Genomic DNA, 26326 nt, shown 5'->3' with positions numbered 1-26326 from the left:
TTATTCCCTCCCCACACTGGCATGCTGGGACTCCCAAACTACAAATCCCAGCATTCTGTGAGATAATCCTGAGTATGTCCCAGACTAGATGTAGCCAAAGTCCAAGCGTTTAGAATAAACAGGGAGAGCTGGAGATGCACACAAAGTAGACTGGCCAGTTTAGTTGGTTCGTTCCCACCCAAATGTTGGGACTCTCCTGGCTAGACAGGGACATATGGCGAACTTATCTAGGATGGATCGTTAGGCGCCTTTTTGCTAAACTACTTATTTATATTAATGACCGTCTCCCCTTCTAGACCGTGAACTCGCTGTGGGCAGGGAACGTGTCTGCTCTGTCATATTGTATTCTCTCAACTGCTTAGTACAGTGCCCTCCACATGGTGAATGCTCAATAGATACCACTAATGGATTGACCTCAAATCCACACATATGCTTAGGAAGGAAGACCTCTCTCTATTACTCAAGGTACAAACCACCCGTCTGACATTCCAGTTGGGGATGGGGGCGGCATGAACCCGGGCAAGAATCGGACGAACACACACCATGTGGAGTTCTGATGGAATATGTTTCTACCTTGACAACATCTGCAACGATATCATTAATGAGACAGACCTCATCCCAGCTCCGAAACTCGAACTTTAAAAGGTAGTTCTTAGCGGGGAACACTGCAGAATGCAAATCTTGGTATGATTAAGGCTGAAGAGACAGGAGCAAGATGGAGATGAGAGAGATAGTAACTTCCTCTCATTCATTCCTCCCGGAACGGAAAAGAACATGGTGAGAGCCCACAGATTCCGGGACCCAGAAGATCAAGAAGAGTTCCGGTGGTAAGGGCCATTTTTCTCTGGGGTGGAAGACAATCAAGGCTTGACGGAGTAATTCTTTACACAGCCTTTCTTCTGGCATCCCTGGTACTATTTTACAACAGAGATCAGCCTTACCCCTAAGTGGGCCTTGGGAGAAAGATTCCAGAGGAAAAAAATCAGAACTCACTTAGTCCCCTTGGACTGGTCTCTTGCAGATAATTTTTACAATAACCGTGGTAGTCGCTAGGCGATTATGTGCCAAAACATGGTGCTGGGCAATGGGGATAATACAATCAGATGAAATTGGACATAGTCCCTGTCCTACATAGAGTTCACCATCTGTCTCCTGTTTTAAGTTCCTTGAGGTCAGAGAACATTCATCTTGTTACTGTTATACTCTAAATGCTTATCACAGTGTCAAACATACAATAGGCTCTCAAATAACACTGACTGATCATAAAGGTCCAAGAGACACGGGATCTTCACTGTGAAACGTATCCTGCCACTTAAAGTTTCCAGTAGATACTAAGATGTAAGCCTCGAGTGTGGTCTTCACGTTGCCCATCCATTAACCCCAAAGTATCTTGGAATAAATAGACTCTCCCTCAGGAACTGGTGGTCTCTAGGGCTTCACTACCTGCCTATTTTGAAGTTTGGGTACATAAGGCACACATCACACATAAAAGTGACCTTAGGCAAACTCTGCTCCTTTTTTCAGGGAAATAACTGTTGCATTCTGGAGGCCCGCTGATCAGGTTCGATAAAGGATACCAGAAACTCCCTGGAATCTGTCTCTTTCGGTGCTTAGAAGGACCCAACAGACCAAGGTTTATATATCTTCAAAAGGCACCAGCCTGGCCCCGATATGTTCCACTGCCTCACCAAGACTGAATCAGGCCAGAAAAAGCCTCAGTGGCAAGAAGAGCAGGGATGCAGGTGGCTATTTCTTCCTTAAAAAAAAACGGGTTCAAGGAAAGGTTCTGTGCCCAAAGCCAAGTGTCCCTTTCGGGCCTCTAGTTTGGTTCTCCGGCGGAAACACATCGACACAGGAAAGGGCATCGGGGTGGAAGGAACGACATGTGCCCGCAACTCTATCTACTGCACCTACACAAGCCATCCGGACGACGGCCAGCTCTGTGTTAAGGATGCCCACGTGGCCCTCTGCTGAATGCTGGTCCTGCCACATACCTCTCCACAGAACCCTTGCCCATACACACCGTCGATGGAAAAGCCACATTTTTAGAGGTGATATTCGAGCGGTCAACGCACCGTTAACCAGAACCACCCGGAGCGTTAACCACAACTAGGCCTGCTGGTTGTAGGACAAACTCTCCCCTGCTAAACCCTGGTGTCCAAACACTACTCACCCAAATAGTGGTGGGAGGGGGCAAGGGGGAGGGAAAAGAGAGGAAGGGTGTGGTAAAAGTCCATGGCTATTTTCATGGACACAGAGTGCAAGAGATTCTCTCTCAAAACTCCCCCTCATGGATACAGTCTCACCATCGATGGTGGCACGTCTGAGCCGAAGGACAACTCCCGAGTCTATTTCACTGGAAAAGAGCATCTGATTATCAAGAGAAAACAAATATGAACCCATCTCTTACATGCAGGAATAACTTTAATAAGTCACAACTTTAAAATTTCTCAGAAGCTGCGGGATGATACACATGTGAAAAGTTTAAACTTTTATTTCTGAAACGGCTAGCGGGTCTCATCGTCATCCCGGTCCCAGGTCCGCATCGAGTGAAAGGCCGGACTGTTGTCATCCTAACTCACAGGGCCTTTTTCAGAGGTTTGTTCTGAAAACATTTTTCTTAAATAAATATATATATACACACTCTAGGCAAAATATGATTTCTCTAGGCCAACACAAGATGAGAATACTTAAAAACCATATACATTCTTGGGGAGTCCCAGAAACGGCGGTGACATCTTTCGACCAAAACCCCGACGGTTGGATTCTTTTGTAAACGTTTGGTTCAAAAGTTATAATACTTGGACATGGTTAATACTGACCGCTGTGGTTTTTCTAGTGTCCTTTTTTTTTAAACAATAAAAAAAACCCAAAAAAAGAAAAAAAAAAACCCAAAACATGCAACAAACTTTTTTCCTCTTCAAGTAAATATTGAAAGACGTGATCTCATCTTGGTCTCCCTTCCCCCAAAGAGAAGTGATTACCTCGGAGCCTCTGAGGGGCATCTCTCTCCGGTCCGTTTTTCCAGCCAGAGGCCCGAGCCGAGATTTCTCCCCAGGATGAGCCGGGGGAAACTTTCCCACGGGAGAAGTCCAGACTCTCATGTCACCAAGCTGCCGGTCCAGGAGGGGAAAAGTCCCCCACCCCGTCCCCAACCAGCCCCTCTTAGGGTGGATGGGGGGGAGGGGGTGTCGTCGGAGGGCAGGGCACGGATTACATGACCGAGCACTTGCCTTTGAGCTTATCCTTCTTCTTCTGCTGCTTGGCTTTCTTGCCATCGACCTGTAGGCACACGGCCCTCCTCTTCTCCAGGTTCAACAGTTCCTGGAAGAGCTCTTGCACGTTGTAGTTCATCTTGGCCGAGGTCTCCATGAAGGAGCAGTTCCACCGGGCGGCCAAGGCCTCGCCCTCGCCGGCGTCCAGCTCCCTCTGGCTCTCGTCGCTCTTGTTGCCCACCAGCATGATGGGGATCTTGTGCACGTCCCCCTTGATCTGGCAGATCTGCTCGTAGATGGGCTGCAGCTCCTCCAGGGATTGCTTGCTGGTGACCGAGTAGACCAGGATGAAGGCGTGGCCCTTGGAGATGGACAGGCGCTGCATGGCCGGGAACTGGTGGCTGCCGGTGGTGTCGGTGATCTGCAGGGTGCAGATGTTCTTGTCGCAGCTGATGACCTGGCGGTAGGTGTCTTCGATGGTGGGGATGTAGGTCTCCCTGAAAGTGCCCCGCACGAACCGCAGCACCAGCGAGCTCTTGCCCACTCCGGCCGCCCCGAACACCACCACCCGGTAGTCGTTGCTCTGCTCGGGCATCTTGCTGGGATCCGAGTCGGGGGGTGGGTGAGGGGTGGGGGGGGGGTGGGGAGGGAATTCCCAGAAGCCTTCGGACCTCACCTGGCCATGGGGACCCTGGAGAAAGGACCAGACGGGGATGGTCGAGACGGCGACGGGGGCACAGGATTCACGAGCCAACTTGCCAAAGAGGAGGACCGGACCCGGCGGGCCCCCCTCCCCTCATTCATCCATTTATTCGACCGTATTTATGGAACGCTTCCTGCGTGCAGAGCACTGTACTGAGCGCCTGGGTACGTCCCATACGAGAATCATCATCCGCCCACGACCCCAGCTGGGGGATGATGACGGTGATGTGTTCCCCGTCGCCCCCACCCCATCCAGGTCCCCGAGGGGAAAGGGGAAAAGGACAGGGGCTTGGAGGAGGAGAAGAAAGGGCAGGGGTTGCGGGGGAGAGAGAGAGAGAGCCCGGACTGGTACCCAGGCCCGGCCGGCTGCAGCTTCCTAGGGAGGGCCGGGGTCTCCTCCCTCCCTCCCTGGGGTCTCCCCTTTTCCCATCACCTGCTCCGGTCAGCCTCTCCGGCGTCTTCCACCCGCAGCAGCAGCCCGGGAAAAGGGGCGGGGAGAAGGGGAGGATGGAGAGGGGAGGATGGAGGGGGAGGATGGAGAGGGGAGGAAGGAAGAAGGCGGTGGTGAGGGCGGGGGGGGGGGGCGCGGCCACCACGAGCCCCCGACTCTCCTTTTGTTCTAGGCTCCCTCCTCCCCCACTCGAAGCCTTATCTTCCGGCTCTCCTCCCGCAGGGTTTCAGAAGCAACAGGAGGAAAACCCACCCCTCCCCCAGACCAGGCCACATTTCTCCCCCATCCCGATCGCCTGGAAAAGGGATGGGCAGGAGAGGCTGGGAATGCAGGAGGGTCTCCCTGGGCCAGGGGGCCCTTGCCAGGATGTAGGGGGGAAGGGGCTGTGGATTAGGGGGACTCCATCCCTCCCTTCCTCTCCACCCACCCACCCAGGGCGGCTTCCCGGGACCGGCCGCCCCCGGAGCAACGAGCTGCAGAGGCCTCCAGGACCCAGGAGATCCCGTCCCCTCCCTCCATCCCCCAAGCAGGGGAAACCCTGCCACCCACCAAAAAAATAAATGTCGTTTACCCGGTCCGGCCTCCGCAGCCCTCGGGATGCTCTGGGCCCCTGCCCTGCCCGAGGAAAATCCAAATCCCGGCTGGAAGAGAGAGGCTGGGAGTCACCATCCGGCGGGGGGCGGGGGCGGGGGGCGGGCCGGGGGCGGCCACCGGGATGGAGGACCTCCCCTCCCCCCAACCTTCCGCCGACACCCTATTTTTCATTCAAGGTTTTCGCGTAGTGGAGCATCCCATTCATGAGCTAGGACGAGGCAGGGGGGTGAGGGGGAGGAGGGGGAGGAGGAGGGGGATGATGTTAAAGGAGCAGGACTGTGCAGGGGCTGGCTTCTCATTCTCCCCTCCGAGGAAAATTCACACACACAAACACAGGCACAGTGATACCCTCAAATCCACCCTGGGCCTCCACTCCCCCCCCAGGCTCAGTCCAACATGAAATCAGCCCCTCTAAGCACTCGGGAGAGCACAAAACAATCAGGAAAACATCATCCTGCCTTCAGGAGCTTACAGTCCAGCATCAATAAACCACAGAGAGGAGGAAGTAATAAAGCCCATAGGATACTTACATAAGTACTCACAACCCCCTGTAGAGCTTAAGTGCTTAAGTGCTTAGAGAAGCAGCTGAGGGCCTAGGGGGTAGAGCTCAGGTCTGAGAGTCAGAAAGACTTGGGCCCCCCCCCCCCCCCCCCAGCTCCACCACTTATCTGCTGGGTGATCTTGGGTAAGTCACCTAACTTCTCTGTGCCTCAGTTACCACGTATGTAAAATGGGGATTCCAAGACTGCGAACCCTATGTGTACAACCTCACGAAGTTGTATCCACCACAACGCTTAGTACAGTCACTGGTTACATAATGAGCACTTAAATACCATAAAAAGGTGGTACGTAAATGCTGAAGTGGCAGATGGGATAGGAGATGAAAAAAATCAATCGGGGAAGGCCTCTGGGAGGAGGTAGGTGACTTCAAAAAGGCTCTGAAGCTAAGGACTCAAAGTCCTTAGCCGGTAACCTCTAAGGACTTAGATACTTCCCCTAAGCTGGAACACGTGCATAACTATTCATTTACTTTGTTGCTTCCTCTACCAGCACTGCATTTTAAATATCCGTATTCCCCCATTTTGGAAGTGGGGGAAAGCTATTTTAGAAGGCCTAATGACTTACCATGTTTTGAACACATAATCAGGAGGACTAATTCTCTGGAGAAGACACTAATGCTAGGAAAAGTCCAGGGAAAAGGTGGAAGAGGCAGACCAGCAGCTAGATGGATAGAGACCGTAACAACGATAACGGAAGAACCTTTAGAGAGGTGGCGGATTATGGCAGAGGACAGAAGTTTCTGGAGAAAGTATATCCATGGAGTCGCAATGAATCGGAAATGACTCAACTGCTCTTAATAATAATAGTTCCCCCACTAATAATAATAATGGTATTTGTTAAGTGCTATGTTCCAAGCACTGTTCTAAGCACTTGGGTAGATATGAGGTAATCAGGTTGTCCAAGGACTTGCCCAAAGTCACACAGCCGTTAAGTGGCAGAGCAGGGATTAGAATTCATGACCTCTAACTCCCAAGCCCGTGCTCTTTCCACTGAGCTACTCTGCATTGAAAGATCCTTGAGGAGGGATCATGTCTACTTGTACTCTCCCCAGTGCTCACTACAGTGTTCTGCACACAGAAAGGGCTCGATAAATACAATTGATTGAAGGGGAGGGCTTCCATCAGACATGAAGGAACACCATCTTTGCTGCACATCTTTAGAATATGAGCCACATGTGGGACGGGGGCTGTGTCCAACCTGACGAATTTGTATCTACCCCAGTGCTTAGCACAGTACTTGGTACAGTACATTTAACTATCACTGAAATCATCAGATATAGGAAAAATGCAGAGAACCGCACCAAGACGGCCACACAGCTTTCAGCAAGCATTCGATACCATCAGTGGAACCGGCGTCTCTTCATTCAATCATTTATTGAGTGCTTACTGGGTGCAGAGCACTGTACTAAGCACTTGGGAGAGTACACTATAAAAATAAGCAGGACTGAGCAGATTTGGCTGACCTGAAAAAGGCACTAAGGTGCTGAGACTACCTCATGATATCAATGGCTGACTGGATCAGAATGGTGACCTTCCCCACTGCCAGTGAAGTAAAAACGGGGGTATTCTCCGCAACCATGTGACAAGAGACCTGATGAAATTATTCCTGTTTACTTGCTTTGATGTCTGTCTCCCTGCTTCTAGACTGTGATCCCATTGTGGGCAGGGATTGTCTCTCTGTTGCTGAATTGCACTTTCCAAGCACTTAGTACAATGCTCTGCACACAGTAAGTGCTCAATAAATGATTGAATGAATTATATTTCTGCACCTCTGGGAAACTCTTCCAACTCATACCTTAAGCATCGTCATCCAAAGTTCTAGTGGTAGTCACTCATCAACCAGCCTGGCCTAGTGGAAGGAGCAGGGGCCTGAGAGTCAGAGGACCTGGGTTCTAATCCCCCTCTCCAATTGTTTGCTATGTGACCTTGAGCAAGTCAATCTATCCATGGTATTTATGGAGTGCTTACTATGTGCAGAACACTGTATTAAGAGCTTGGGAGAGTATGATGCAACAAAATTAGCAGAAATGTTCCCTGTCCACAATGAGCTTACAGTCTAGAGTCTACAATCACTTAACTTCTCTGTGCCTCAGTTCTCCTGTTCTTCCTCCTATTTAGACTATGAGACTTGTGCAGGACAGGGATTGTGTCCAAACTAATTCACTTGTATCTCCCCTCTCCTTGCCCTCCCCGCCCCCACTCATGCTTAGGACAGGGTTTGACACATAGTAAGTGCTTAAATACCATAGAAAAAAAGAATATTTGTAAAGCAGAGGAATACATACTAGAGGCACCCACATAAGACACGAAAATTATTGTAAATTGATTTCACTAAGCAGCCAGAAGTTACAGGGTGATAGGTCTAAATTAAACTGAGTCATTGTATCAGCTTGCACCAGGGAAACTATACATACAACTATAATTTTATATTGGAAGCCCAGAATTAGGCTATCTAGGCAGCACAATCAATCATATTTATTGAGCACTTACTATGTGTAGAGCACTGTACTAAGCACTTGGGAGAGTACAATATAACAGAGTTGTTAAACACATTTCCTTACAGTCTAGAGAGGGAGACAGACCTTAAAATAAATAACCAATATCTACATAAGTGCTAAGGGTAAGCTAGTAGATAAAGCATGGGCCTGGGAGTCCAAGGACCTGGGTTCTAATCTCAGCCCCACAACTCATCTGCCATGTGACCTTGGGCAAGTCACTTCTCTGTGCCTCAGTTACCTCATCTGCAAAATAGGGATCAAGACTGAGTCCTACACGGGTCGTGGACTGTGTCTAACCTGATTAGCTTCTATCTACCCTAGAGCTTAGCACAGAGCCTAGGGTAAAGTAAGCACTTAAATGCCATAAAAAATAAAAATAAAGGTACGAATCCAGGAGCAAGGGTGTTGCAGAAGGGAGAGGGAGGACAAGTGATGTAGCAATTATTTATCCCTTTTGGCTCGCTGGAGAGACTATTCCAATCCCACAACACTTAAGTACATATCTGTAATTTTATTTACTTGTATTGATGTCTGTCTCCCCCACTCTTGATTGTGAGCTTGTTGTAGGCAGGGAATATCACTGTTTATTGTTTCACTGTACTTTCCCAAGCACTTAGTACAGTTCTTTGCACACAGGAACTGCTCAATAAATTCAAATGAATGAATGACAGATAGTCAAATCAAGATGACAAGCCCATCCCACGGGAGGCTGCCCAACAGAGAATAGCAGCAATGGGGTATCAAGTTCCAGACTGAAGATGTCCAGATTTGTAGCCCTGCCCAACCTACTTATGTCTGGGAGACTTGGATCCCACTTAAGTCCACGTCCAGCTCCTTAAGCAGATCCATCAGAATCATTTAGAGCCTTACTCGATATCCAATAGCCTGATGAGATCACAGTGGAGGATTGGAAAAGCCTCCTTGCATCCAACCCACATCCACCCAGTTTGTCTTCATGGATCACATGAAGAGAATGAATAACAGCATGGCAATATAATACAACAAAAGACAAATTCCTGCCCACACTGATCTTATAGTCTAGAGGGGGAGACGATAATGACAGTATTTATTAAGCACTTACCATGAGCCAAGCACTGTACTATGCGCCGGAGTAGAAAAAAGGTCTTCAGGTCCGACATGGAGCCTACAGTCGAAGTAGCAGGGGGAACAGGTATTGAATCCCCATTTTACAGATGAGGTAACTGAGGCACCGGGAAGTTAAGTGACTTGCCAAAGTTCATGCACCAGGTACGTGGCAGAGCCGGGATTAGGTCCAGGTCTGGGCTCTTTCCACTAGGCCATGCTGCTTCAGTAAGTACTCAATAGAGTTGACTGACAGGATGAAGGAGGTCCCCACAGACTTTGGAACCAAGTGGGTGGTCTAGAGAGCTAAATAAAAGAGGGAAGCGGACTCAGGGCAGAGATGGGGGTCCCAAGAAAAGTCCGTAGAACCAGGACTCTCACAATTTTATCATAACCCTGCCACAGGCATTCACGTAGCTGGCTGACTAATACTATAATTATTATTATTAATTCTCCCTCCCCTCTCTTCCCATCTTGATGGTTTGTTTCTGCCAAAGCGGAGCAACAAGATGCCAATCAATCAATGGTATCTATTGTGCACTTAGGTGCAGAGCACTCTACTAAGTGCTCAGGAGAGTACAATATAGCAGAGAAGGAAGACATGTTCCCTGACCACAAGGAACTTTGTCTCTTCTACAGACAAAACTACTTTTCTCTTAGGCAGCGTAGTTTAGGGGAAAGACTATGGATTTGGGAATCAGGAGACCTGCGATCCAGTTCCTACTCTGCTCCTGTTCTGCTGTTCAGGCAAATCACAGAACTTCTCTGTGCCTCAGCTTCCCCATCTGCAAACTGGAGAAAATTCCTAATCAATCAATTGTACTTTTTTTTTGAGTGCTATATGCAGAGAGCGCTCTATTAAGCACTTGGGAGAGTACAAAAAGAGTTGAAAGGTTCCCTGCCCACACTGAGTTTACAAACTAGAGGGAATTCCTACCTCTCAGGGATATTATGGAGGCAAATAGTTTGGGAAAATAAAGAGCCTATGCCAATTCAAGGTTTGGATGGTAGCAGTGGCGATGGTATTATTTTAAGCATCTTTGTCAAAGCCCCGAATTTAGCTCTGGGGAAAAATATACAAATGACAATTAGAGTATCTGACCACCCCTTCCCCCCCACCGTGGGACCACAAGCTAAAAAACAAAAAAAGCTGAAATAAGAAGTTAAAATCCCTGCATATCATGTACCTACTTGAAGCACACACACACACAAATGTGATGCCAGCTTCCAAGTGTGGGCGACTCTCTATAAAGGAGTAAGAACCTACTGTGCTTCTGGAGGTGTCACGACTAAGTAGCCTGAATTAAAGCTCTACAGCCTTCAATTAATTTGGGAAATCACCTATTGCCTCCTCCTCACAGCTAATAAGAAGAAAATGGTAGTTAAATCTTTTGTAAGGCAGGCTAGCACCCAGGCTGCCTACGGCTCGAGGACAAGATAGTTGGTGTTCACGACTTCAATCCAAACCAGAAAAACGACTGCATCTCCCTGGATCCTGGGTCTCTCCACTCTCGGTGTGTAAAGATAGGTAGGCCACAGAAGAAAAGCCAAAAAATTCCATCTGAGGAAACCTTGGTGAGTGACTCTTTCCTCCCACCGAGAATAGAAGCAACATAGTCTAGTGGAAAAGGAGCAGGCCTGGAAATCAGGGGACCTGCTCTACCATTTGTCTGCTGGGTGACCTTAGACAAGTCACTTCACTGGGCCTCAGTTTCCTCATCTGTAAAATGGGGACAAAATATTCTCTCCCCTCCCCCACAGACTGAGCGCCACATGAGGAACAGGGGCTGTGTTTGGACTGATTATCTTGTACCTGTACTGGGTACATAGTAAGCACTTAAATGTCACAACTACATTTTTATCATTATTACCATTAAGATAGACATTTCTCACCCCTTAAAGTTGAGTCTGCCAACAGGAGAGAAGAGAGAGAGGGAAAGGGAAGGAGAAATAATAATAGAGGGACTTAATTGTATCAATTAAGACTTTTGATAGTACAAAAATAAGTGACCATGTGTATGAAACCTATTAATTGGAAAAAAGACTTTCTAAAATTCCCTGGATGTCTATGTATGGCCAGTTCTCAGTGACCCACACAAGTGGAGGGAGAAGTGGGGTGGATATCCACAACCACAGGTGTGAAGGACCTAAAAGAATCCTCCAGGAGGCCTTTCCAGACTAAGCACTCCCCTTTCCTCAGCTCCCCCTCCCTCATCACCCTGACTCACTCCCTTTGTTCTACCCCCCTCCCCATCCCACAGCATTTGTGTATGTGTACATTTTTATAATCCTATTTATATTAATGCCTGTTTGTTTGTTTGATGTCTGTCTCCCCACTTCTAGACTATGAGCCCTTTGTGGGCAGGGATTGTCTCTCTTTGATGCTGAATGGTACTTTCCAAGTGCTCAGTACACTGCTTTGCACACAGTGAGCACTCAGTAAATACAACTGAATGAATGAAAAGTATGTGAAGTTTGGGCACCTTCACCCAAAGAGGAAGATGGGGGTCTCAGAAGTTGTCCGAGTAAACCACATGCCAGTGTTCTTGGCTGACAGGATGGAAAGAGGCCGGGAATCAGTCTGTTATATGGTGTATTGCACTCTCCCGAGGGCTTAGTACAGTGCTCTGCACACAGTAAGGACTCAAATACAATTAATTGACCCGGAATCAGGAGACCTAAATTCTCATCCCAATTCTGCCACTTGCCCCCTTTGAGACCTTGGGCCGGACACTTAATTTTTCAGTACTCCAGTTTCCTCATCTGCAAAATGGGAATTTGCTAGAACTGTAAGCCCTATGTGGGGCGGGGAGTATGTCCAAACTGATTAGCCTGGATCAATCCCAATACTTAGTACATAGTAAGCCTTTAATGCCACAATTATTATGATTATGAGGTTTGTGGGGAATCACCTGGAAAACCAACAAGAGGAAAAGCCATTTTTAATTCCCACCTGTGTCTTCCCTCCCAAGGCTTTACTACAGGGCTCTGCACATGGTAAACACTCAGTAAATATAATTGAATGAATAAATACTATTATTACTATAAGAAACGTCCCTGGGAGAAGGCCCAGATGGGAAAGCAAATCATCCCTGTTTTCTGTCTCCAACTCACATAACTCAGTGGGAGTTGCTCTGCCTCAGCCTCCCGGCCTCCCTGCCTCTCCATCATCCCATACTCCCATGCTGTTGCACAGATGCCCTTCCTACAGAGGATTTTTTTTTTAATGGTATCTAAGTGCTTACTATTTGCCAACACCCTAAGCACTGGGGTAGATACAAGTGAATTACGTTGGGGACAGTCCCTGTCCCACTTGGTGCTCACAGTCTAAATAGGAGGAAGAACAGAACTGAACCTCAGAGAAGTTTAAGTGACTTGCCCAAGGTCACAGAGAAAATAGGCAACAGAACCGGGATTAGAACCCAGGTCCTTTGACTCCCAGACCTGTGCCCTTTCCACTAGGCTTGGCACCCATCTTTCTGCTCCCCCAAATCTCCAACTGTTAAATGTCTCCTCTCTCAAGCAGCAGCTTCTCACTGTCCCCCCGCCACCCACCCCCTCACCCACCCATACAAGACCCAGGCAAGGGACACTAGACTGAAAACTCATTGTGGGCAGGGTCTGTGTCTGTTGTATTATTATATTGTACTCTCCCAAGTGCTTAGTACGGTGCTCTGCACACAGTAAGCACTCGATAAATACGATTGACTGACAGACCAGCTGGAGCCAGACATCCCTCTGACAGCTGCTCCCCTTTCCCAATTTGGGCCACAGCAAGGGAGCTTTTGGGAATGCGCAGCGGGGCCTATACAAATACAGATTTTAAAAATCAATTTGCATTCTCATAAATCACCCAGGGATGAGATTGTTCAGTGCTGGGCTTCGTGGCCAGATATTGAACCGTTTTCCCCACCCGTCCCTCCCCTCCTATAAGCTATTTATTAGGACTCCAGAAAGACAAATTAACTGCACGTCAGCTTCCCGGCTTCCCGGTATACCGAAAGGGCCTTGAGAATCACAGGTGTGTGGTGGTTTGAGTTCAAAAATAGGATTCTTATTTTAGAGCCTATTATTGAAATTAACACCCTGACTGAGGCAGGATGTTTTCTCTCCAGTGAGCCAACGGGATTTTAATTAGAGAACTCAATTGAGGCCTACATTTTCCTTCGGCTAATTCCCAGTCTCATTCTCGATTAGACTTTCTCTTGGAGTCTTGGAAATGCCAGAAAGACGAAAAAATTCGGAAAGCTGTTCTCCCGATGCCCCGGGGCTGAGGCTGGCTGATGGGTTGGTGTGTCTAATCTCCCGCGCAATCTGCCTGACAGTATGCAGATGGCACATGCCACCTTCATGCTGATTAGATGGGCTAAAGAGTTTCCTAAGAAACATTCTGACTCCTTGAATCAAAAAGATTCTCATTAGAAGAGTATTAAAAACCACCAGGGGTTATTCCAATCTGATCTCTAATGCCCGCTGAGAATTCTCTAGTTCCTTTGATAGCCTTATCAAAGAAAGAGAAGCAATGTCCCTCAGTGGAAAGGGCATGGGCTTGGGAGTCAGAGGTAGTGGGTTCTAATTCCAGCTCTGTCACTTGTTAGCTGTGTGACCTTGGGTAAGACACTTAACTTCTCTGTGCCTCAGTTACCTCAGCTGTAAAATGGGGATTGACAGGCACCCACGCGGGACAACTTGATTACCTTGTATCTCCCCCAGCACTTAGAAGAGTGCTTGGCACCTAGTAAGTGCTTAACAAATACCATCTTAATTATTAGGATTATTATCACAGTGAACAATGTCCGTCTCCTCGCGATCTCTGACTGCCATTAGGGGGCAAGCTGGCATATTCAAAGCAGGGCTCAGTAATAATAGTATTTATTAAGTACTTACTGTGTTCAGAACACTGTAGTAAGTGCTGGAGGTTGGAATGATAGTTTAGGAGTGCTTACTTGTTCTTCCATTGAGGATCTTTACAAAAGTTTTTCTTTGGAAGTGCCATGTTCAGGAGGTGGACTGAAGAGAGGATATAAGGAAGTACTCTAGATCGTAAGAACTGTGGATCAGTAATATATCTACTCACTCTGTTATACTGTATTCTCCCAAATCCTTGGTATAGAGCTCTGCACGCAGTAAGTACTCAATAGAGAAGCAGCATGGCCTAGTGGATAGAGCACAGGCTTGGAGACAGAAAGATGTTATTTATTTATTTATATTAATGTCTGTCTCCCCCTCTAGACTAAGCTCACTGTGGGCAGGAAACGTGTCTGCTATATTGTACTATCCTGAGCGCTTAGTACAGTGCTTTGCACACAGTGAGTGCTCAATAAATTTGATTGAATGAATAATCCTGGCTCTTGTATGCTGTGACACCTTGGGCAAGTCACTTCAATTCTCTATGCCTCAGTTACCTCACCTGTAATTGGGAACTAATACTGAGCCTGGTGTGGGACAGAGACTGTGCCCAACCCAAATTGCTTGTATCCACTGCAGTGCTTAGTACAGTGGCTGGCACATTGTAAGTTTTTAATACCACAATTAATATTATTTTTAATAAATACTATTGACTGATTGATAGTTGATAGATGATTGATAGAGAAGCAGCGTGGCTTAATGGAAAGAGCCCGGGCTTGGGAGTCGGAGGTCATGGGTTCTAATCCCAGCTCTGCCATTTGTCAGCTGTGTGACTGTGGGCAAGTCACTTAACTTCTCTGTGCCTCAGTTACCTCATCTGTAAAATGGGGATGAAGACTGTGAGCCTCACTTGGGACAACCTGATTACCCTTTTATCTACCCCAGCGCTTAGAACAGTGCTCTGCACATTGTAAGCGCTTAACAAATACCAACATTATTATTATTATTATTAGTTCTCCAGAGCAATCTAAAGATCACCGAGGGCTGACCCAGGAGGTCTGTGGGGGAGGCAGTGGCTCTTTCTAATTTTCACTGTACGATTTTGAAGGCTCAATTCGGTGAGCCTCCGGAGCCGGATTTAGCCCAAGTGGACTCAAACCAGACCAACTAGAGATGGAGAGAGCGAGCGAGAGAACACAAGAGAGAAAGAAAACAAGAACAAGAAGTTCCTGGATTATCTCTGAGCAGATTTTACTTCTCCCTGAAGCTGGCACACCGGTGGTCCAGTGACTCAGAGCTGGAACGGGTAACAGGCAGAGGCTCCGCCTTGCATTTTCCGATTTGGAGGAAAAGGTCATCAGCTACAGGCCAGACCTATGAAGGTCAGTGTTCGCAACTGGGATTGTGACGTGTGCCAGTCACAGGGAGACACACCACACCCACACACACGGATCGCAAGATTCGCCGCCAGCATGGACAGATTCGCCGCCAGCATGGACATCGAACAATGAGGACGGCGTCTCGTTTGGCTACATTACGAAAATGCCCTGACAGGTTAATTCGGTGGAGACGGTACAGATGGTGGCACAACAGGAAGTGGGATTTTTTTTTCCCTATTTTTATCACCAAGAGGAGAGGATTATTCTCCAAAACTCACGGATAGTTGGGCTGTTTTTTTCTGGTCAGTTCCTCAAACCCAGGCCAACGGGCCAGAACTCTCCCTCTGGTCTACGAGTCACCTCAGCTGTAAAACGACGGGTCGAAACTGGTAGGCCTCATTCACGTTCAGATCATGGAAAGGGAAGCAGTGTGGCCCAGTGGGGAGACCAAGGGTCTGGACCTCAGTTTCCTCATTATTTCTCCCTTCCACTTAGACTGCGAGCCCCATGAGACGTGACTGTGTTCAACTTGATTATCTTTTATCTATCTTTCAGAAGGCGGCAATGGTAAACCAATTCTATACTTTTACCAAGAAAATTCAGTGGATACACATACGAGAATGAGGCAAAAATAGAATGTTCTGGAGAAAGTGGGTCTAGGGAGTTCCTATGAATCAGAAATTATTCTACAGCAATTGATCCACAGGCCCCAACTCTTAGAGGTGTGTTTATAAAGGTACAGGCCATTTTACAGATGGGGTAATTGAGGTACATAGAAGTGACTTACCCAAGTCACGCAGCAGACTCAGGATGATGATGATGGTATTTGTTAAGCACTTAGTATGTGCCAAGCACTGTTCTGGGCACTGGGATAGATACAAGGTAATAGGTTGTCCCCCATGGGGCTCACAGTCTTAATCCCCATTTTACAGAGGAGGGAACAGGCAAAGAGAAATTAAGTGGCTTGCAGATGAGTGGAGAACCCAGGTCCTTCTGACTTCCAGGCCTGGGCTCTAACCACTAGGCCCTGGTGCTCCCTTGCTCCCCTTCCCCTTAGGCCACCAGCCCGGTGAGGACAGAGACTGTGTCCAATCTCATTACCTTGTACCTAGCCCAGCGCTTAGCACAGAATAAGCACTTGAAAACACCATCCTCATTACTATGTCAGTCAATTGCATTTATTGAGCACTTACAGTAGAACATATAACAGATATTCCTTCCCTACAAAGAGTTTACAATCTAGAGCAGGGAGACAGACATTAATAGAAATAAATGAATTACAGATATGGGCATAAGTGCTGTAGGACTGGGCTGGGGGAGGGGAGGGTTGATGAATAAAGGGAACAAGTCAGGGTGATGCAGAAGGGAGAGGGATACCTCCCTCATCTGTAAAATGGAGATTAAGACTGTGAGCCCATGTGGTATCGTGTCCAATCTGATTAGCTTGCATCTACTCCAGCGCTTCCTCCGGTGCCTGACACATAGTAAGCACTTAACAAGTACCTTCACACACAAACACACACCCAGAAAAAAACACACCAACAAAAACCCTGTCACATCTTCAGCATACAATAGCAGGGGGAGCCTTAGGCCCTGGGTTTAAGAGAAATCAGTGTGAGTCTATAGAAAAAAAAATCAGTTTGCAGTTGCAGTATACTCAGCCTCTCCTTTCTTTTTCTTGAGTTTCACGTAGTTGCCATTAACCAGAAAATTTATAGTCTCAGCTCGGGGACAAGAAGAACAGGAATGGCAATAACAAACACTTATTAAGTGCTTCTTTCAGGGCACTGTACTAAGCACTTGGACTCTAATAGAAAGAGAGCATGGGCCTGGGGGTTAGATGACCTGGATTCTAATCTCAGTTCTGCCACTTTCCTGGTGACCACTTTCAGTTTCCTCCTCTGTAAAATGGAAATTTAATGTCGGTTCTCCCCCTCCGGCTGCTAGCTCCATGCGGGCCAGGGCTTGTGTCTGACCTGGTTATCTTCTTGTTTTATCAGCACATAATACAGCGCTTGGCACATGCTCATTTTCCCCTTTTCCCTCTGCTCCTCCACCTCTCCCTTCCCATCCCCACAGCACTGTACTCGTCCGCTCAACTGTATATATTTTCGTCACCCTATTTATTTGGTTAATGAATTGTACATCGCCTTGATTCTATTTAGTTGCCATTGTTTTTACGAGATGTTCTTCCCCTTGACGCTGTTTAGTGCCATTGTTCTTGTCTGTCCGTCTCCCCCGATTAGACTGTAAGCCCGTCAAACGGCAGGGACTGTCTCTATCTGTTGCCGACCTGTTCATCCCAAGCGCTTAGTACAGTGCTCTGCACATAGTAAGCGCTCAATAAATACTATTGAATGAATGAATGAATAATAAGTGCTTAACAAATATCATCATCAAGGTTGGATGTTGGAAGAAATGGGTACTAGAAAGTGTGGGCAGATATTCCCAGCTAAAAATCATCGGGTTCCCTGATTTGAGCTATTACTTTGCTGACTAGTTCATTGGGTTTTATCCCTATTCTACTGCTTGTGGATATTTTTATGTCTGTCTCCTGTTAGGATGTAAGCTCTTTGTAGGCAGAGTGTGTGTCTTATGCTTCTTTTGTACTTTCCCCAAGCACTCAGTACAGTGCACTGCCTTCAGGAGCTGCTCAATAAATACCATTACTACTGCTATTACCTACACAATGGCTACAGTCGCCTGCTTTCTATCCCAGCTGCATCCCAGCTCTACCATGATTCTGCTGTGGGACCCAGGACGAGCCACTTAACATCTCGGGGCCTCAGTTTCCTCACCCGCCTCCAGCCCCTCGGCCACGTCCTGCCTCTGGCCTGGAACTCCCTCCCATCTCATATTCAACAGATGATTGTCTGTTCAAAGTCTTTAAAGCCTTATCGAAGGCACATTTCCTCCAGGAGGTCTTTCCTGACTCAGTCCTCCTTTCCTCTTCTCCCACTCCTATCTGCGTCGCCCTGACTTGCTTCCTTTATTCATCTCTCCTCCCAGCCCCACCGCCCTTAGGTACAGATCTGTCATTTATTTAAGATTAATATCTGTCTCCCCCTCTGAACTGTAAGCTTGCTGTGGGAAGGGAATGTGTCTTTGTTATATTGCACTCTCCCCTGCATTTGGCACAGTGCTCTGCACAGAGTAAGCACTCAAATATGAAAGACTGACTGAACAGTGTGGCCAAGACTGAGGCACTAAAACTGTGAGAACCTCATGGGACAGGGACTGGATCTGATCCAATCATCTTGGAACCATCCCTGAATATCATAGTGCTTAATACCAAGATAATCATTATTATTAGTGTCATTAAGACAGGATACTGGGATCAATAGTTGTTTGATGATAAAATCATGCTGAAAAAAAGTGCCCATTAAAAACCCTAAAGCTGGAACCGGGGGGCATATTTGTAAAAGCGACAAAGAAAAAACAAATGAGTCATGTCATCATCTTAGAATGCACCGTTTATGAGGAGCCATTAGGCAGAAAAAACCTAGGCCCCGTCATTAAAGGAAATTTCCAGAGCAAATTGCTTGCATAAGGGCTACACCCGGAGGCTGGATATGAGCCCGAGACCCTGTGTCTGACCTGATTATCTTCTATCTACTCCAGCGTTCAGTACAGTGTTTGGCCCATAGTAAGCACTTAACAAATACTACATTTATTATTGTTGATGTCTTCATGGTGCATACCCTCATATTTTGCTGCAGGGCATTAAATGGGCCCACACTGATTTGGAAGAATCAGTACTCCTCACAAAGTTCCTGACTAGCTAGAAGCAAACTGGGGCCTGAAGAGACTGATTCAGGATCTGAGAAGTGATTCAAGATCACTAATTAGACTGGCGCAAGACACATCACATTCATTCAAATCACATCTTGCCCGTGTTCAGAATTTACTGCCTTTAGTAATTACCTAAAAATGTCAACAGATGAAAGCGCCTTAAAATATCCCCTGCACTAAAGCCTAAATTATTATAATTTAAAGAGTAATGACTCCCTCTCTATAACCTCATCATTCTTTTTCTGAGGCCTTTTGGAGGAAGAGTGTTAAGAGCTAATGACTTTCTTATGTAAAGTGAATCATCATATTAGTTATCCTGAAACTGGGAGCTATATATTTTATCAGCCCATAGTTATGGCGATTTCTATAAAAAGGTAAGCTCCTGGTGGCTCCTGTGCTATTGCGACTGTTGGCTTTAGGCCAAGCTTTATGCAAATACTGGTTTTAATGAATCAATCATGTGCCAATCATTGAACCCTAGTTGGAGAAGTTCAGTAGAGTCAGTAGACCCAATCCCTGCCCTCAAGGAGTTTACAATCTGGAGAGGGTAGGGGAGACTACACAAAATAAACAGAAGGAAGATGGAAAATTGGGATGGGGATGAGTGCTTAAGTAATGTGTATATTGATGTGTACAGATGTGCTAAGGGAGCTGATGCTTGCTGAGGTTTCAGGTTGGGTAGAATGGTGGACACAAATTACCAGAAAAGAAATTAAAGGAAGCTCTCCTGCAGGGATATGATTTCAGAAAAGCTGGAGAGAGTGTGTGAGGCCTTGTGGGTGAGAGAGCACAGGCAAGAACCCAGGATCTTGTTTTAGGCAGGGTGCTCCATGAGGGTTCTTTGATGGTAACGATGATGTTAAGCACTCATTATGTGCCAGGCAAGGTACTAAGCACTGCGGTATAGACAAGCAAATCGAGTTAGACAAAGTCCCTGTCCCATGTGTGGTTCACAGTCTCAATCCCCATTTTACAGATGAGGCAACCGAAGCCCAGAGAAATGAATTGACTTCCCCAAGGTCACACAGCAGACAAGTGGCAAAGCTGGGGTTAGAATCCATGACCTTCTGACTCCCAGGCCATGCTCTATCAACTGCACCATGCTGCTTCTTTGGGTCTCTAATTTACCACTGGGAGAAGAAGGGTGAAAGCAGCATATGGGAAGTGTTCTCCTAAGGCTGGTCTCTCTCTGAGATTCTATGTCTCTGTAGAGATAAAGCTTGATTCTAAGATCATTGTGCAAGGAAACGTGACTCCCAACTGCTGCTTTGTATTCTCTCTCGCGCTTAGTACAGTGCCCTACAGTCAGTAAAGACTCAATATCACTGATGATGAAAAGGCTTGAGGAGCCCTTTCACATCCAAAGTCAAATCTCCTAGGGCTCCCTTTGTTTCTACTTCAGACCAGAGATGTGAGCAGGCCTCTCTAGACTGTAAGCTTGTGTGGGCAGGAAATGTGTGTCTATTGTTGTATTGAACTTTCCCAAGCACCTAGTATGGTGTTCTGCACATTATAAGCACTCAAATACGATCGAGTAACAACTCCATTTTGTCACTTTCTGCCATCTGATGAATTAACTCCTCCGTCGGCACTAGTTGATGAAAGAAGACAGCCTGCCTAAGATCCCTTGGTTAACAGTGATGCAGGAGAGTCAGTGGAGTCCAGCATGGATTTTACAATCTCAGGGCCTATTTGCAAAATCCCACTTCCTTGGCAGACAGGTTTTTGCAGCTTCTAATGGAGCAAGCACAGCTTCCAACAGGAATCAAGCACTCAGGCAAACAGGAAGGGGAAATCCAACTGGAGCCAAATGGGTTCAGAGAAAGGTGGGGTGCCTCCATCCTCTCACGAATACTGCATTTAAAACCCACATGGACTTGCTCCCTTTGTGGACAGGGATTGTCTCTCCCTATTGAATAGTGCTTGGCGCGTAGTAAGTGCTTAACAAATACCATCTTATTGCTTAATCGTACTTTCCAAATGCTTAGTACAGTGCTCCGCAAACAGTAAGCCCTCAATAAATACAACTGAATGAACATACATGCTGTGGGGCTGGGAGTGGTGGGGATGGGAGAATGAAAAAGGGAGCAAATCAGGGCAATGCAGTAGGAACGAGGACTTCGTCAGGGAAGGACTGGAAGCATGGGACTGGAAGTGGGAGTCGCAGCCACTAATCCCGGCTCTGCTACTTGTCCACAGTATGCCCTCGGGCAGGTCATTTAACCTCTCTGGGCTCGAGTTTCCTCATCTGTAAAATGGGAATAAGATCCCTACTCTCCCAGCCTCTAGACTGTGTCAGCACACAGCAAGCAGCAAGGCCTAGTAGGTAGAGCATGGGCCCGGATGTCAGAAGGTCTTGTCTTATGCCGTTGAGTCATTTCCATCCCATAGCGATGCCACGGACACATTTCTCCCAGAATGTCCCGCTCTCCATCTGCAATCATTATGGTAGTGGATCCATAGAGTTTTCTTGGTAAAATTACAGAAGCGGTTTATCACTGCCTCCTTCCAGTAGGCAATTATTGAGGGCTTACTGTGTGCGGAGCACTGTATTACTGTACGCAGTAAAGTTGAGTCTCTGCCCTCCAGTTGCAACCCTGAGAGGGGCAAGTCAGAAGGACCTGAGTTCTAATCCCTACTCTGCCATTTGTCTTTCGTGTGACCATGGGCAACTCACTTCTCTATGCCTCAGTTTCCCCCTCTGTAAAATGGGGATTAAGACTGAGTGCCCTACGTGGAACAGGGGCTGTGTCCAATCTGTATTAACTTGTACCTACCCCGGCACTTGGTACAAAGCATGGTACTAAGGGCTTAACAAAAACTATGAAAAAAAAAGCAAGCACTTAAGAAACCCCCCACCCACAGACAGGGTGCCTGCCTTGGAGTCATTTGTGTTTGAATGAGGCAGGAAAGAGTGGGGAAACCAATACTCACAAAATAGATAAATTTAGAAAACAGCAGGATCATCCAACGAACCACCCCCCTCCCCCCGCCCAATCTTGAAATTGGGTCTCTGCCCAAAACACCATACAACATCAGATAAGCAACAGGATGGCACTAAATCACACCACCACTCAGATTTTGGCCGAAACTGCGGCTCTCGAGGGTAGGCCTTGCCTCTCCACCAGGGGAAATCCAATAAATTACCTTTTTAGTCTTCAGTGCGTTCTTGAGGTGGGAAACTGGCATCTAGGTTTCATGTCCTTATATAAAGAAACAGAAGGGGAATCAGATTTGGAAAATTGTATTCTTTTATAGCAGGGACTCTAAAGAGCTATAATCACCCCTAGATGAATCACAACTATCTGCTGATTTCCGTGGTTGGAGACATTTCTCTCCTGCCATTAGTCATCTTTCAAAGGAAATCGTTCCCCCTCTTGCTTGAGTAGTAAAACAATGGTATTGCACACACGCTAGCCTTCAAGTGTGTGGGAGGTTCAGGTGATACAAAAGAGGCTGCTTCTTCAAACCCACCTGGGTGTTGAGGCTTTGCTCTTTCATAATAAGGTTCCGACACATCCGTGTGCACACTCAAAACAGGATGGGTCCAACAGCAACGGGTAAATAATAAATGATTGATCAGAGACCAGTGGGCACTTGGAAAAACCCACCCACCCTGGGGTAGGTCAGAAACCCAGATTTTACGCCGATGATGTCAGGAAGGGTGGGGGAATAGTATTATCATTATTAATAATATTGGTTAAGCACTTGCTGTGTGTTAACCACTGTCCTAAGCACTGGGGTAGGTACATGTTAATCAGATTGGGCACAATCCCCGTCCCATCGAGGACTCGCAACCTAAGTGGAGAGGGAGAACAATAAATCCTCATTTTACAGATGAGGAAACTGAGGCCCAGGGAAGTTACTTGCCCAAGGTCACACAGCAGACAAGTGGCAGAGCTGGTATTAGAACCCAGGTCCTTCTGGCTCCCAGGCTCTATCCATTAGGCCACACTGCTTCTCATGGCTAAAGGAACAATGAATTCAAGCTGGGGGTAGCTCCTCTAATGCCAACCTACTCACTGTACCTCAAACTCATCTATCTCACCTCTTCCCTCTCGCCCAAGTCCTGCCCTCCCTTTTTCTGTCTGACAGACAATGACTCTCCCCACCTTCAAAGCCTTACTGAAGGCACAACTCCTCCAAGAGGCCTTCCCCTACTAAACCCTCAACACCTCTTTTCCCACTTGTTTCTATATTGCCCTGACTTGCTCCCACTCTTCACCCACACCAACCCCACAGCCCTTATGTCCGCATCCGTAATTTATTTATATCAATGTCTGTCTCCCCCTCTAGATTGTAAGCTCATTGTGGGCAGGGAATGTGTCATTTTTGTGTGGTACTTTTCCCAAGCTTAGTACAGTGCTCTGCACAAAGTGCCCAATAGATATGATTGATTCATATGCAGCCTGGAAGCAAACAGAAAGGAGTATTTTTCTGAATGCAGAGGGAAATAGGTTGGCTGAATCTAACTTCCCAAGGTGGTCAAGTATGTTGAAAAGTCCATGCATGTTTACAATCCCTCTCTAGATTGTAAGCTCCTGGCAGGCAATCATATTAATTGAGCACTTTCTGTGTGCAGAACACTGCATGAAGCACTTGGGAGAGTACAATAACAATAAGGAGAAATGTCCTCTTCACAACAAGCTTACGGTTTTGACGGGGAGACAGACATAAATACAAGTTACAGATATGGACATTTGTGCTGTGGGGCAAGATGAATAAAAGGAGCAAGTCAGGGTAATGCAGAAGGGAATGGTAGAAGAGGAATGGAGAGCTGAGGGAAGGCCTCTTGGAGGAGACGTGCCTTCAATAAGGCTTTGAAGTCAGGGAGAGTAATTGTCTGTCAGAGATGAGGAGGAAGGGCATTTCAGAGTAGATGCAGGATATAGTGTGCAGTGAGATGGGGAGACATGGGCAAGAAATTCCCCCAAGTGCTTATTACAGTGTTCTGCACACAGTAGGTACTCAAATGCCACTGTTGCTTGAACAGACTGAGCCCCTGAATGAAGGGGCTCTCTCAGAAGTCTGGTGAGAATACTTGAAGCACCCTGAGTGTTTGAGAGGGTGGGTGTGAGAAAGTTTGATTCTCTAATCCCATAGCCCCAGAGGTGACATAAAACAGACCAGCTCATGACTGATTAGTCACAGAAGGAGTGGGGTGGGTGGGTGGGTGGGAAAAGCAAAGCCTTTTTTTCTAGCTTTCATCTCCACCTCCTGGGGATAACTGCCCTCCCATGATGTCTCCAGCCCAACTCACTGCAGGCCCTAAAACTACAAGAGAAAAACTCAAATAATCTCCTAAGAATACTAAACCGACACCTCTTTCCCACCCTTTCTCCCCTCTCAGAAAAGCAACACCTTCCTTACCTTCTAAGAAAGTCCAATTTCCTCTCTTTACCCCTCAGCCTGAGACCTTAGAGACTGAAGCAAATTCTCTGAAGAAGGGAGCATGCTCAGAGAGGATTTGGGGAGGGGAAAATAAGAGGGTTTCCTCCATCACGCACCTGCTCCTCTTGCTCCTTAATCGGCCACTCTGTACACCCAGTGGGTGCTCAAAATATCCAATTTGTTGCGGGCAGGTAATGTATCTGTTTACTGTTACATTGTACTCTCTTGAACACTTGGTCTAGAGTTCTGCACACACAATCAGTAAGATTGAATGAATCCAGTACCTGTATGTTTAATTGGAGCAGAAATCCCTGAAGGTTCACTCACTGCACTGGAGGTGAGGGCGACTCCCCAGAGGAAGCAGATAGATCCTAGAAGGGATAAAGAAGAAGGTTCAGGCGGTAGGATTTCGGCTTCCTGCTGCTACCTGTTCTGCAGGCCACAGCTGTGCTAGTTTAGCTACATTCTCCTCAGCTGCTACAGACCTGTCTTCCCTACTCCCCCCAGCTGTGGCCCAGGGGCTACTCAGAGCTGCAGGCTTGGCTCAAACTTCCAGGGTAGTGAGCTGAAAACATCAAAGGCAAGAACCTAGTTAGCTCTTGAACTGTCTCCCTTCTCCTCTCCTGCAAGTACCTTGCGGGATGAATCATATCTGAATATCGCACACCCGGATGCCTCAAATCTCTTGTACATTTATCTGTTAGCATTATACATTCATCCGTTAGTAGGCACATTCTTTTTATACATTTGTCTGTATTGCGTATTGATCTTATGCATTCATCTGTTTGCTCGTTCTTGGTTTATTTTATCCACTTGCATGTTTTATTTATGTCTGTTCTCTTGTTCTTTAAAATAAGGTGTTATTTGCCAACTTAAGTTGGCTTTTAGTCCCTATGAGACTGCATGTTCCTCCAGAGCAGTGCTTATGTCTCTGACATCTCTATGACATCTGTGGAGAAGCAGCGTGGCTTAGTGGAAAGAGCACGGGCTTGGGAGTCAGAGATCAGGGGTTCTAATCCCTGCTCTGTCGCTTGTCAGCTGTGTGACCGCTGTGTGACTTTGGGCAAGTCACTTCACTTCTCTGAGCCTCAATCACCTCATCTGGAAATTGGGGATTAAGGCTGTGAGCCCTATGGGGGACAGGGACTTTGTCCAACCTGATTTGCTTGTATCCACCCTGGTGCTTAGAACAGTGCCTCGCACACAGTAAGTGCTTGACAAATACCACAATTATTATTATTATATAAGAGTCTTGTATCTTATCCCTCTGCTAATAAGGAAACTGAGTTTCCTTGCCCTAAGTTTCATAAGAGGTTCTTCATTCAGTCATATTTGACTGCTTACTGTGTGCATTAAGCACTTGGGAGAGCACAGTATAGCAAGAAACAGGCACATTCCTTGCTTACAGTCTTATAGACAAGCTTACAGTCTAGAGCCTCATCAAGTGGGGACTAGAACCTAGATGTCCTGACTCCAAGTTCCTTGGTCTGTTGCTTCAGCTCTGAAGAGCAGGGTGGTCAAAGACCAAGAAATGGACTCCCTAATCCCTGGGCTGTAAGAGAAAGGACAGAAGCAAAATATCTTCAGTGGTTTAGGGGCTTGGGAGCCAGAGAGCTGGCTGTCAGAGAAGCCAGCTGTAATTTATGTACATATTTTATTCATTTATATTACTAGCTGTCTCCCCATCTAGACTGGAAGCTCATGGGCAAGGAATGTGCCTGTTATATTGTACTATCACAAGCACTTAGTACAGTCCTCTACACACAGTAATTGCTCGATAAATACGATTGATTGACTGATTGGAGCGGCATGA

General features: G+C 46.9%; 1 protein-coding gene across 5 annotated transcripts; it reads right to left on the bottom strand.

The window, feature by feature from the left end:
• Positions 1 to 2406: 2406 nt before the first annotated feature.
• On the bottom strand, positions 2407 to 24890 carry DIRAS3 (DIRAS family GTPase 3). Of its 5 annotated transcripts, none has more exons than XR_005661071.1 (5): positions 24798 to 24820; positions 22270 to 22325; positions 4940 to 5009; positions 4351 to 4375; positions 3853 to 3906 (listed from the first exon to the last, which is right to left on the bottom strand). XR_005661071.1 is itself a non-coding variant. In XM_016228618.3 (4 exons), the coding sequence occupies exons 2-4, from the start codon at positions 22309 to 22311 to the stop codon at positions 3214 to 3216; spliced, it is 804 nt and encodes a 267-aa protein (XP_016084104.1). In that variant the 5' UTR covers positions 22312 to 22325; positions 24798 to 24890; the 3' UTR covers positions 2407 to 3213. The 5 variants fall into 5 exon arrangements, 2 of the variants coding, with proteins under 2 accessions (XP_016084104.1, XP_007671408.1); XR_005661069.1 differs by lacking the exon at positions 24798 to 24820 and adding an exon at positions 24493 to 24575; XM_016228618.3 differs by lacking the exon at positions 4351 to 4375 and having other exon boundaries at positions 2407 to 3906; positions 4940 to 5011; positions 22273 to 22325; positions 24798 to 24890.
• Between the last annotated feature and the right edge of the window lie 1436 nt (positions 24891 to 26326).

This window comes from Ornithorhynchus anatinus, chromosome 18 (assembly GCF_004115215.2).
Source record: "Ornithorhynchus anatinus isolate Pmale09 chromosome 18, mOrnAna1.pri.v4, whole genome shotgun sequence".
NCBI classification, from domain to species: Eukaryota; Metazoa; Chordata; class Mammalia; order Monotremata; family Ornithorhynchidae; genus Ornithorhynchus; species Ornithorhynchus anatinus.
This window is presented reverse-complemented; position numbering and strand designations above follow the sequence as displayed.

Excerpts from the sequence above, each read along its gene's own strand:
- DIRAS3 (XM_016228618.3), bottom strand. The coding sequence starts at position 22,311 with ATGCCAGTTTCCCACCTCAAGAACGCACTGAAGACTAAA. Across the intron at positions 5,012-22,272 it reads AGAACGCACTGAAGACTAAA|AGCCGGGATTTGGATTTTCC; the intron begins AAGGTAATTTAT and ends CCTCTCTCTTCC. Across the intron at positions 3,907-4,939 it reads GGCTGCGGAGGCCGGACCGG|GGTCCCCATGGCCAGGTGAG; the intron begins GTAAACGACATT and ends TCCTTTCTCCAG.